Source organism: Ostrea edulis, chromosome 3 (genome assembly GCF_947568905.1).
Source record: "Ostrea edulis chromosome 3, xbOstEdul1.1, whole genome shotgun sequence".
NCBI lineage: Eukaryota > Metazoa > Mollusca > Bivalvia > Ostreida > Ostreidae > Ostrea > Ostrea edulis.
The window spans coordinates 68,002,156-68,014,961 of NC_079166.1; the positions used below are offsets into that span (position 1 = coordinate 68,002,156).

At 36.3% G+C, this 12,806-nt stretch overlaps 1 protein-coding gene across 6 annotated transcripts in view; it reads left to right on the top strand.

The window, feature by feature from the left end:
• Positions 1 to 12,806, top strand: part of LOC125673283 (multiple epidermal growth factor-like domains protein 6) — a 59,040-nt gene that overhangs the window by 20,704 nt on the left and 25,530 nt on the right. For 3 of the 6 annotated variants that reach the window (XM_056158650.1, XM_056158645.1, XM_056158649.1), the window contains exons 4-6: positions 10 to 138; positions 1,781 to 1,876; positions 3,074 to 3,436. The exons of the other annotated variants lie outside the window; for them this stretch is intronic. In XM_056158650.1, coding sequence (XP_056014625.1) covers positions 10 to 138; positions 1,781 to 1,876; positions 3,074 to 3,228 — 380 coding nt within the window. In that variant the 3' untranslated portion in view covers positions 3,229 to 3,436. Of the gene's footprint in view, positions 1 to 9; positions 139 to 1,780; positions 1,877 to 3,073; positions 3,437 to 12,806 lie in introns of those variants that run through there. 6 annotated transcript variants of the gene reach the window in all.

Below are 12,806 nucleotides of genomic sequence, written 5' to 3' on the forward strand. Positions count from 1 at the left end.
CTTTGATAGACTGTGATCCAGGAATTTATGGTAGATATTGTGAATTAACATGTCGATATCCAGGATTTGGAAAGGATTGTCAAATGAAATGTGAATGTGAAGAACAGAACTGCAACCCGATTACGGGATGCATATTAGGTAAATAGAAACACTAATATTTTTTGCAAAGGTGTCCATGGAGACCGTAGTTTTAGTACATACATGTATTTCAAAATTTTAGCACTCATTCAATTATGTACAGCGTTTTATATTCAAAACTCTTAAGGTAGATTATGGAGATCCCTTTCTGGCGAGCTTCCTATATGAAAGCACCGTTGCTCGATAGAATCATGCACATGTATCATATATTGATTCATTCAAACAGAGAGACTGGATTTTGTCTGTACTTTAAGAGAGTGAGATTCCAAATTATGTGTTATTGTTAATCATGTTGGATGTATATTTTCTAAATTCTACATTAAAAAGGAAAGCTAAAACGAAAACGTAAATATGGGAAATGCTCTTTGTATTTTAACTAGAACGTAACTTCACCTATTCGCACTTAGATAAACCAGTTTTGCCTGTTAATGTAAACACAACATAAGTCTAGAAGTAGAGGGTTCATCCCGCATGCGGAAGGTTGGGGTTCGAATCCCGGCCGCGACAAATCTGTGACGTTAAAACAGGTAGTGACAGTTCCATCACTAAACGCTCGGTACCAGGTGCTAATGTCCAGGGTTATCGGAGATGAAATAAGAAAAAGGATGTCTCGTGTCACAGTAGGTGTGGCACGCAAAAAGAATCCTTACTGCTCAATGGCCGTAAGCGCCGAGCAGAGGCCTAAATTTGAAGCCTTTTACCGGTATTGGTCGTCTCCATATGAGTGAAAAAAATTCAGAGTGACGTTAAACAAGATACAATCAATCAAAAGCTGAAGATAACGAACAATGATCAATCTCATAACTCCTACATGTTTAAGCAATACAACATCAAGAGTTGGGCAAACATGGATCACTGGACATATCAGAGATGGGATATAGTGCCCAGGAGGAGTAAATATCCCCTGTCGACAGGTCCCACCTTCCTTGAGTCCTATGTCTTGATCGTGTAAACAGAGTAATCCGTAGTCAAAATCAGCGTGACATGAATGGCCTATCAAATTGTATGAAACACGTCAGACAGTTTTTGACCGAATGAATATATGCATTAGCAAACTAGATAATTATAATGACCATATAATTTACACAATGCTGACTCTTAACGAGACTGTTGAAACCCCTGTAACATAAACTTGTTTGTCGGTAGCCTGCCTCGATTTAAAAGCTTATCATACCCAGAACAAACTCTTGCGTATCGAATCATTTGACATATATTATCACCAGATGAAGGTGATAATGTGAAATTGCAACACAAATATGGGAAGTTGACGATAGAGAAATTGAAATCCTACAGTTAAAGCATTTACTAATTTTACCATAGAACTACAAAAAATTGGCATTAAATGGGTTGTAAATGTTGACAATACGTTATTGTTTTGCCGTTCTTTGAGATAGAAATGGAGAAAATATATTATTGTCATGTCTTTATTTTGTTCTGCAAATCGAATTAACAAAATGTGTAACTTTAATTAATTCACTGACTTACGGATGAGAAAGCTTTATCAAATATATTCAATTTTTTTTTAATTTCAGAATTGTAATGGATAAACTTTGAAATTAATTCGTAATTGATGCCAATTTAATTGTCAGTGGGATAAAAAGAACTGGTGTATTGATAGTAAATTGCACTATTTTTATTCCAGATAACGTTACACTTTTGTTTAACAGTTTTGAAAATTCATCTGCAGCAGCCGCGACCGATCAGGTTACAGACATAGATTTGACAACAAGGAATGATGGTACTGGTTTCATTTGTATTCGCTGGTTATAATGAGATCCGTAGAGGAGGTGTAGACAGAGAATGTGACCAAAGTATCATTTGTTTACTTTGACATTTTACGTTACTTTAGGAATTTTACACTGATTTCTACATTACAATTGTTTTAGGTTCATTTGCACAGGTTAGGAACTATGTTCTGCGCTCCAGTCCAACATAGGAATGGTATTATTCCAACTGTTACCATCGGTCCTCATAAACTTGAGCAAAACGACTTCGATGACATTCTGTCTGTTATAAGAAATTTGCTTCTAATTTACATATTGTTAGCTCTTTTCTATGTTCTCACTGGCTATCGTATTGTATATCAGTGCTATGACGTCATATGAAGCTTTTGGATAGATGACAGACAGTTTTTCGAAGAGTCAATGGTTATTGAATTCATCTTAATTTCAGAAATATGAAAAACAAAAAATCTAATGGTTAACGTTAAATGATACCGCAACTTGAATGTTAAAGATGAATAGCATTAGCATTCGTGCATGCTCTCTCCTTATCATTTAGTAATAAGCTACATTAAAAGAATTGTTAGATAAATATATGACGATATTGTAATGGTAAATCACAAACATGCTCTAAAAAACAAAATTCTCGAGTAATTAATAATACATGTACATAGACGAATTGAAATATTACTTATTTACATGTATGTTGTTTCTATTGCTGTACACTAAAAAAAAAAAACAAATAAAAAAACCCCAGAATATCTGAGACGAATTGTATAAAACTGTATCGCCTTAATGAAGATTTATTGAATTTATATTGTTTAACGTCTCACTCGAGAATGTTTCACTCATATGAAGACGTCACCACTGCCTGCAAAATTTAGGCCTATCCTCGGCGCTTACAGCCTATGAGCAGAGAGGATCTTTATCGTGTCACACCTACTGTGACACGGGGCCTCGGTTTTTGCGATCTCATCCGAAGAACCGCCCCATTTAGTCGCTTATTACAACAAGCAAGGTGTACAGAGAACCTATTCTAACCCGGATCCCCACGGGAATCTTTTATGGAGAAACAGAGGATACGGTCTTGATATAACCCTTGAATGTATTATTCTGATAGAGTACTATACATGCATAATTTATTTCTAATGATAAACAAGAATCGTTGTTTTCCAAAGCGTTACCCGGTAAATGTTTGCCTTGTTTTCGTTTAGGTCCCTGTGGTTCTCCGGAAGATTCCAAACACAAACATACCATTTTTTACATCAGCATGGTATTGGGGACTGTTGCAGGCCTCCAACTCACTGCTTACATCTGGCTGTCCTTCTGCAGACCCACTACTCCACAGAGCAGTGAGTTACCGATATAATCAGAATAAACCGGAAACAGCGACTTTGACATCAGAAATCTGGTTACAATTCAGTTGGGCAGAAAAAGGAAGTTTAGATGCATGTTTATGGTTCCATTTTACACTGCACTTGATTATAATGTATAACATATATAAAGACTATAGTTTGCGGTTTCTCTGTATTTAACTTCCACGTCTTTATGAAGAATTGAATTTTTAATCAACCGGATTTTAGTTGTTCTTGTTAATAACTTTGTACATTTGTTCGTGTACAGCAAGCCTACACATATTACTTATGAGGTTTCCATTTTTATCGACTGGAAAGGTAACTTGTTCCCTTGAAGATAACGAACAGTGAAAATCCAATGATAGTCATGAAACGAATGAACTATGGAGAGCGATGCAAATTGTCTAATAACTGTGTTTTGGTTTATCAAAACAATATTCAATATTCGATAGTAATTCGTATTTCACTTTATATTTCAATGCATTAATACCACCTCCTTCATTATCTTTTTTCATAATACTGGAATAACAATACAACATTGCGTATTGCCTGATGCTTTCAGCCAATTATGAAAACATGAACTCTGAAATTTGAAGAGAAGAATAAATCAATGTTTGTTCACATCATTGTTCATGGGGCCGACATGAGAAAAACAAAGTTAATAGGCATATATTGAAATATACTTATTTGTTTGAATAATTTCCTTCTAAAGAATCAACTTGTTTTAAAAACATTCAAAGAACTTCACGGGGTGTGGAGTGACATGCATCATGGTCTACAAGGCAGTATGAGTGATGCGTTATGGTTTTCCTGATAGCACGTAAATAAGCAGACGACGTTTTGATGATTGGATTTTTAAAAAATTACAGTTTTGAATTAACAGAATGAATACATCTATGGTTTTCAACACATTGAAGACTACCGTGGGGAAAGTCTTAGACGAAAAATATGAAGTTTCGTTCATCTTTCCGTTATTTTCTTTTTAGGAATACAATTTAGTGTTTACACAATGCTAAACAAGGTGGGGGAAATTGTTCCCTTTATCACCCCAAGACCTCTTGAATATATTTCTTGTTGTGTAAATCTGCAAAATAGTCTGGCACCCACAAAACGCTGCACACCCTTTTTGCATTTCATTTATGAATGAATATAAAATAAAAAATGAAATAAATTGAATCTGAAACAAACAAAGGCAAATTGACAACTCTAATATTGATTACATTTTTTCATATCATTGCGCTTACATGTATATGTATTTCTAGAATTATACAACCTTAAGGCTAATATCAAATTTTAGGAAGCGGGTAAGTACTAACCTGTTTAAGTATTTTATGCCGACGGTCAAAGAGAAGGTAACCCGGATTGCCCGATAAATTCAGAGCGGACACATGGAAAACAATATGGCAGAAAACGGAGATAAACTTTTATTGAAATAGTTGATACATTTAACATACATGTACAGTAGTAAAAATAGGTAACGTTTCTGACAGTATGAAAGATAATGCGATCAATACTGCTTCTCTGTGGAAGTTGCAGATTAGTCTGCAAATTTATTGACCAAAAACATTACATTAGAAAACCTATTATCAATGGTAAACTGACATGGGTTGCAGCTTACAGTATGAAATCTGTTTTGCAGATTTTCTTTGAAAAATACATGTGCCTATTCTTTTTCTTCATTTTGATAGAAATTCGACAGATTTTTCACTCATTTTCGCAAGATAAACCGGGTTAAAAAGGTATGCGATAATACTGAACGATAATAGCGACCCGCACCGCTCGGAAGTCCGAAACAAGTGCACCCATTGTCGAAAGCGCGCCTGCTATTTAAAAGCGAAAATAGAAATATGTAAATGACGTGTGTAGTTTCTGTGTACCTGACTTCATATAACTTTCGGTTGTTTAAGAGATTTTCTCGTATTAATACTTACACCATGGCATTTTCAAATATTGTGAACAAAGACGTATATTTTTAATCCTCCTCGTGCACACCTTGTTTATCAATTACACCTACATGTATAGGGACCCAGCTTGTTGTGAAATAGAGTAAATAAAGTTATGGGAAAAATTGCCAATTATAAACATGTAGTTTATCTTGTTTCCGAGTCCTTGCATCCTGTAGGTACCCGGGTTAGAATAGGTCCTCAGTATCCCTTGCTTGTCGTAAAAGGCGACTAAATGAGGCGGTCCTTCCGATGAGACCACAAAAATCGAGGTCCCATAACACAGCAGGTGTGACATGATAAAGATATCTACTTGCTCAAAGGCCGTAAGCGCCGAGCAATAGCCTACATTTTGCAGCCCTTCACAGACAACGGTAACGTCTTCATATGAGTGAACATTCTCGAGAGGGACGTTAAGCAATATGCAATCAACCGACTTCTTGCTCCCGTCTTGTAATATCAAATTTGTAAAAAAAAAAATAAATAAATAAAAGAAAAAAAAAAGTTTGATAAACGTCACATTACAAGCTGAAATCAAGTTCCTGTTGGTAATTTTTACATACATGTAACCTTGTCACCGAGTCCAGAAATCATAATTCCTTTCCCGTTTCGTTTCTAGAATAACATTGGAATGCCGAATCCGATTTACATAAATCTGAAACATGGCGGGAAACATATGGAAACTGTGTGTAAAATATATAGCCATGTAGAATTTTAGCTCTATAGGAAATTTACTTGGTCTATCTATTTCCCCCCACAGAGTTACGGTTTTACATTTTCGTAGTACAATATTTAAATTTCCAATGTGTTTGCCTTCGATATCTTTACCAACTGAAAAGATTGTCCATCCCACATGAATGTGAAGGATCTGCATATGAATCTTGATGGATATAATACAAATATTTGAACGGGTAAAATTCTCAGACAGAAATGACAATGAAATGTAAATACAAAAAGATAAATTTCATTTTGAAAATACATGAGGGTATGGACAGCGCCGCTTCATGTCGGCATACTTTCCATGAAGTACCAACGCGCTTGGTGAAGGATGCAGACATAAAACGTCGCTGTTCACACCATCATGTATGTTTCAAAATAGAATACCAATTCAACAAACGATATCAAAAATATTCATACCATGACCACAGGGTGGGGACGTATTTGTAATTTAATATTTTACCAGGGAAAATGCAATTCTTTCTAAGGTGTACAGTGTAACCCATGTTGTTTAAGAAAATAAAGTTTATTCTCTTTTTAGAGGCAATTGCCCCGTAATGGTGAACATGTATCATACATCCAGAGAAGGGAATTAATATTGTCTTCAGTTATTCTTGGAAAATATGAAAATCGCTTGACATACATGTACATGTATGTCTTTTTTTTTCTTTTTATCTTTTTGCCATTACCAACTGTAATGATAGCCATCTTTTTACATGCAGACGCAGTTGTAGACGATGTGCATATGAATATTGATACGTATCTAGCAGGAAGGGAGAAAATGCAACGAACCAGACCGGAATTCGAACCCGGGTCAGATATTTCAGTTGGTAGAGCACCTGACTAGAGATTCAGCGGGCCCAGGTTTGAATTCCCGTCTGGTCCGTTGCATTTTCCCCCTTCCTGTTACACTTGGTGCCGTAGACCAGTCCCTGGAACTGACAGATGAAAACGACTTTCAGGAGATTAAGTTCCTGGGTTGATGTTTCAAAGTGTGAAGACATTTAAAGAAGGAGGAATGTAGCGGTCAGCTGGTCAGCCGATCGTCGTTAGTAATATAGCTCAGTTGGTAGAGCATCTGACTAAAGATTAAGGGGTCCAGGTTCAAATCCCGGTCCGGTCCGTTACATTTTCTCCCTTTCTGTTATACGTATAATACGTCTAATTCAACAGCTGGTAATTCTGACAGAAATGAACGTAAATGTAAATATAATGTAAAACTTATACGGTACCAATTTTGATGTACCAGATGCGCATTTCCACAACTAATGTCTCTGCAGTGATGATCAATCCGAAATTTTGTAAATTCGAAATAACAATAAACTTGTAAAAGCTAAATGGAAAACTAGAGTGCCAAAAAGTGGAGCCAAATTCGTCAAAGGATAGAGCTATACATATTTTGCGTGTCATACCTGAAAAATAATGACCCCCGTAGAAAAATGACCCCTTCCCTTTCTTAGCAAATTGATTTATTTTAAAGGAGTTGATACGGGTTTTCAGGTCATTATTTACCCAGAGTTGTCGTTACTGCTGCTCCTCTTATTTATTCCATGTGTAATTTTTTTTCACGGAGCGATTCACGCCGGTATACTTAATGTAACGCGCTTCATGAGAAGCATGCCGGTGTGAATTGTTGTAGTTCATATCCCCATGTATCATCAACAAATGTACACCTCCGTATTCTATAAATTCCCCAACTAAAAGCATTTAAAACATTTTTGTTACGCAATCCTTTGTCTATTTAGGCTTTTATATAGGAGAAAGTCCACTTGTAGTGAAAGGTTCAATAAGTTGACAATTGCTGTCCATTATTTTTAAGAATGGACAGATCTTTATAAGCATATCCTAATTCTGAATTATTATTTTCGCTTTCATGAATATTGTCATTTCACGAGATGGGCGTCTTGAGTTCTTTTGGCTGGCGTTAATTATTTCCTCATCCAAATATTCGAAAACACAGTGCTTTTCAAATCAAAATGTGTCTCCATAACTTTCTCACCTTCCATATCCAGAATATAACACTCATTTGCAGTACGTACTTTCATTAAAATCCTTAAATTTTGATTGTCCAATGAAAATGCTCTCTCCATCAGAGGAAAACATGTTGATATGGCTCAGTACTATAGAGTGAGTGAACATAAACCTGCAGTACAAGACTACTAACCTGACACTGTCCAATAAGTGAACAAAAGAAACAGACTTCTACGCAAGACTGGTTATATTGTCAGATTATTCAAAATAGCTTTATTCATAATTATCATTGTCAATGGGTTTATCTGAGACTGTCCATTCTTAGAACAAAAGATGTAATGTTTTAAGTAAGATATAAGCCTCAAACTGTCCATTCTGTGAGAGAAAGAACTGATCTTGGCCGTACAGGCCTCGATCAGTTCTTTCTCTCACAGAATGGACAGTTTGAGGCTTATATTCTTTACTTAAACAAGATACCAGGATATTCTGTAAATTTTATGCATGGGCGCCCACTTAAATCCGCCACTGGGTGAGATTTTTCTTTATTAAATAATAGTTATTTTCATTATATAGAATTAACCAGTAGAATTTTAGCAGAAAAATTGGTTGGTTATTTTCAATACACTATCAATTGAAAAGATGAAAATGTTATTGTAGTAACACGGGAATGACCCTGAACACATTATTATAATAATATAAGAACAATATCTAAAAAATATTATTTAAATCAACAATAAGTACAAAATAAGTATGTAATCATCCGAACAGATATGAATTCTACTCTTATAAATCTTATAATTAACCCCCCCCCCCCTATCCGTTTAAAAGCTCTCAAATGCAAGGTTTACATACATGTACATTTAAACGTTTTTTTTTACCTTTTCGATACTCAAGTTGTTTTTAAATTCTATTTTACAAATATAATACATAGATGACCCCTAACAATAATACATTTTTCATTTTCCCAGGGGTGATTATAAATTTTAATTATATAGCAATAAATTTCTGCTCTTTTTAACAATCGGTTTGTTATTTTATTTAGATGCGTAAAAACCGTCTTACACAAAATCGAGTTGACAAAAATATCATATATTTACTTAGAGGAAATAAGGTAGCTAAAAATTATTGATTTTCACAAGAATGTGTGCATCTGTTCCTAAAGGTATGAATGTCCTTAGATACCAGATCAGTCGTACGTTTAAAATCATTTTTAGTTGGGTTTTTGTGTATTAAGTGGAATAACTCAGTTACTGTATATATAAACAGCTTTGGGAAAACCATTCTTTTTTTACTTTCTATGAAATACTTGCTGATTTTGACTCTAAAAGTTTTGTAACAGATTTAAATTTTTGAAAAGAATATTTTTAACGATTCTGCTGTGTAGTCCACTTATTAATAAATAATTTGATTAAACTGCTGGTTCCTCGAGGGGCTTCTCTTCTTGGGGCTGGTGTATCCTTTAACGATCATGCTTTTCATTCGCTTCTCCAAGGGCTGGGTTGTGATGAATTAGCAGAACTAGTTTCCGTAGTTCTGGCTGTATGTAGGACCAATCTTGGGTGCCCCACACTCGCCGCACTTAATTGGTCCAATTATGGGGATTACCATTTCACTCTCTCCCCTTCCACGCGCCACTTCTCTATTTCCTGCTTAGCTGGTCGTAGACTTGGTCGTCTGCTGCTGTGGCGGACCTGTAAGCATGATGTTGTGGGATACGGTCCCTGCTAGTATGACTGGAAAATGTATTTTAGTAGAAAAATTGGTTAGTTATTTTCAATACACGATATCATTTTTAAAGAGAAAAATGTAATTTTAGTAACACTGGAATGACCCTGAACACACTATTATAATGATATATGAAAAATATCTATAAATATTATTTAAATCAACAATAAGAACAAAATAAGTATGCAATCATCAGAACAGATGTGGATTCTATCAATGTGACTCCCTACACCTGTGTGACTCCCTACACCCGTGTGAGTCTCTACACCTGTGGTACTCCCTACACCCGTGTGAATCGATACCCTTATGACTCTCTACACCCGTGTAACTCTCTACACCCGTGTAACTCTCTACACCCGTTTCACTCTACATCCGTATGACTCCCTACACCCATGTATCTACCTACATCCGTGTGACTCCCTACACCCGTGTAACTCTCTATACCCGTGTAACTCTCTACTTCCGTGTGACTCCCTACACCCGTTCGACTCCCTACACCCGTTCGACTCCCTACACCAGTGTGACTCTACACCCTTACACCCGCGTAACTCCCTACACCCTTGTAACTCTCTATACCCATGTAACTCACTCCCCCGTGTAACTCTTAAAACTCGTGCAACTCTACACCCATTTGACTCCCTACACCTGTGGCACTCCCTACACCTGTCTAACTACCTACACCTGTGTGACTCCCTACACCTGTGTGACTCCCTACACCTGTCTAACTCCCTACACCCGTGTGACTCCCTACACCCGTATGACTCCCTACACCTGTCTAACTCCCTACACCCGTATGACTCTACACGCGTGTGACTCCCTACACATGTGTAACTCCCTACACCCCTACAGCAGTGTAACTCCCTACACCCGTGTGACGCCCTAAACCTTTGACTCTCTACATACGCCCGTTCGACTGCTTACACCCGTGCGACTTTTCACATGTGTGACTCCCTGCATCTGTGCACCTACCCATGTAACTGTCTGCACCCTAGAAACTTACTGCACGCTAGAGACTGCCTGCATCCGTGCAACTATTGGTACCTGTGCTACTCCCTCAACCTGTGCTACTGCCTACACTCAACTGCATTTATAAGAGTATTGGGAACACCCATGGAACTCCTGTGCGACCAAGCTCAAGACACCAGAGCAAACAAAGGAATGAGCCGAAAAGTGGTCGTAAAAAAACTATTGGATACTTTTAACGTTAGTTATATGTGGCGATGTGGATTGTTGTTATGGGGGATCAAAGACTGATATTGAAATTACTGGAACTGAAAGAACTGCGTGGTGGTGACGATAATAGCAGAATTTTATAGCTATTTTGAATTGAAATTTTAAGTAAAAATACGATTCATTCCTTGTGGGTTTTTTTTCATAGGAGTGGTATTAAATATTATTATTCTTTATTGCTGAAGACATACGTCTTATGGCATACATGTTTACAAATATAATAAACAAATTAACAATTGTATAGTATGGCATAGCATGACATTATATGGTAGGTTACACAATACTGATGTGAATTTATAGTCAGAGAATGTTATATATAAGTAAATCATTACGTAAATTAAAGGCACAGTAAAGATATTTCCCCAAATTACACAACTCTTTGAATAGTTTTACACTTAATAATTGTATAAGTTTAAAAACAGATGGGTTTTTCCAATAATACTTCTTGATATATTTCCTGCGTAATTCAATAAAGTAAGGGCATTTTAAAATGAAATGAAATTCATCCTCAATATCTAAATTACAAAGTTTACAATAGCGGTTATTTCTTGCTACATTAAAATGACGTCCACTCTCAATGGCAAGATTATGCGAAGACATTCTAATTCTACTAATATGTTTTTATAAACATGTGGTATAGCCTTCATCAAGTAAAATTGCAATGAAAAACAGTCATAAATGTACATATAAATTTTACATCTTGGTGAGGAGTTGATTTGTTCAACAATACTCTGCACGAAAATATCAGAAATTCTTTGATTAATTATTTGGGAAATAAGTATTACAATATACGCCATTAGAGTCTTGATTACACCAAATATGACCCAAACTTTTACGGATCATAATAACTGTTCCACCTCCTTGAATACTTTTGCTCCTTTGTCAAGGGAAAAAGTAACAATCAAAACCATCAATATGTTGGTTATAGTTTTTTCTAGCCAACACTCAGTCAAAAGTATAATGTCGTATGTGAGAATGAAATTTCTGAAACTTTGCTCTGGAATTTTTGTGGAAAACCCTCCATTAGTATTCCAGGATATTACTTTCAAATGTTCACATGGGGTATTCTCCTGTCCGCCCTATGCATCAGCATTCTCACCTGCATTCGAGTGACCGGTGTATTCGACTCCGTCAATATAGAGTTTGTCTTTAACCAGTTTCGTACTTTTCCTATTACGCCTTGCTTCATTCATAATAGGAATCAACATTTTCCTCTTCTCTTGTATTTTCTTTGGAAACTGTTCCTGTATACTGAAGGATGTTCCTGCTAATCTGTTTGCTTTCTCCCTCACTTTTTCTCTCATTCTGTATGAGGCAAATTCCACTACTATGAGCCGTGGTTTTGTCCGTTCTTTGTTCCGCCCACCCAGTCTATGTGCTCGTTCAATATTTTCGGCCACTGAAGGAAGTCCTAGTTGATTGTCAAAAAAAAAACAACCCATATATTAGTGTTGCGCAGTTTTCTCTGCCATTTTTACGTTCCGCTAATCCAAAAAATAATAAATTGTCCCTCATACTTCTACACTGTAGATCGGTAACTGTGTCTTCCAGAGATTTATGTGCTTCCTCTAGATGTTGGATTTGCCCTTAGACCTCTTCTGATGTTTTCCGTAATGTCCCTATTGTGTTGGACACGTTACCTGAGTTCCTCTTTAATTTATCTAGGTCAGCTTCAAAAGTGTTCACCCTCTCAACCACTACTGAAAGTTTTTCGTTTATTTCGTTGACTTTGGACAACTTTTCATCTATATGAACTACTTTCTTAAATATCTCTTCAACCCAGTCTGGTTTTTGATGGTGTGTTCGAATGGGCAGGGGATGGTAAAGGTAAATTATGCAACTCTGAGTCAGATTCTTTCACTAGACCTAAATAGCAGCACTCACCAGAAGCTCAAGTTATTTTGTCTACTGAAACATTCTCTTCCTTCCCACTAAGAGACATACTACTGTCCTCATTGACCATTTCACTCTCCGCCATATTGTCTGAATTTTCTTTGTTCGGACTC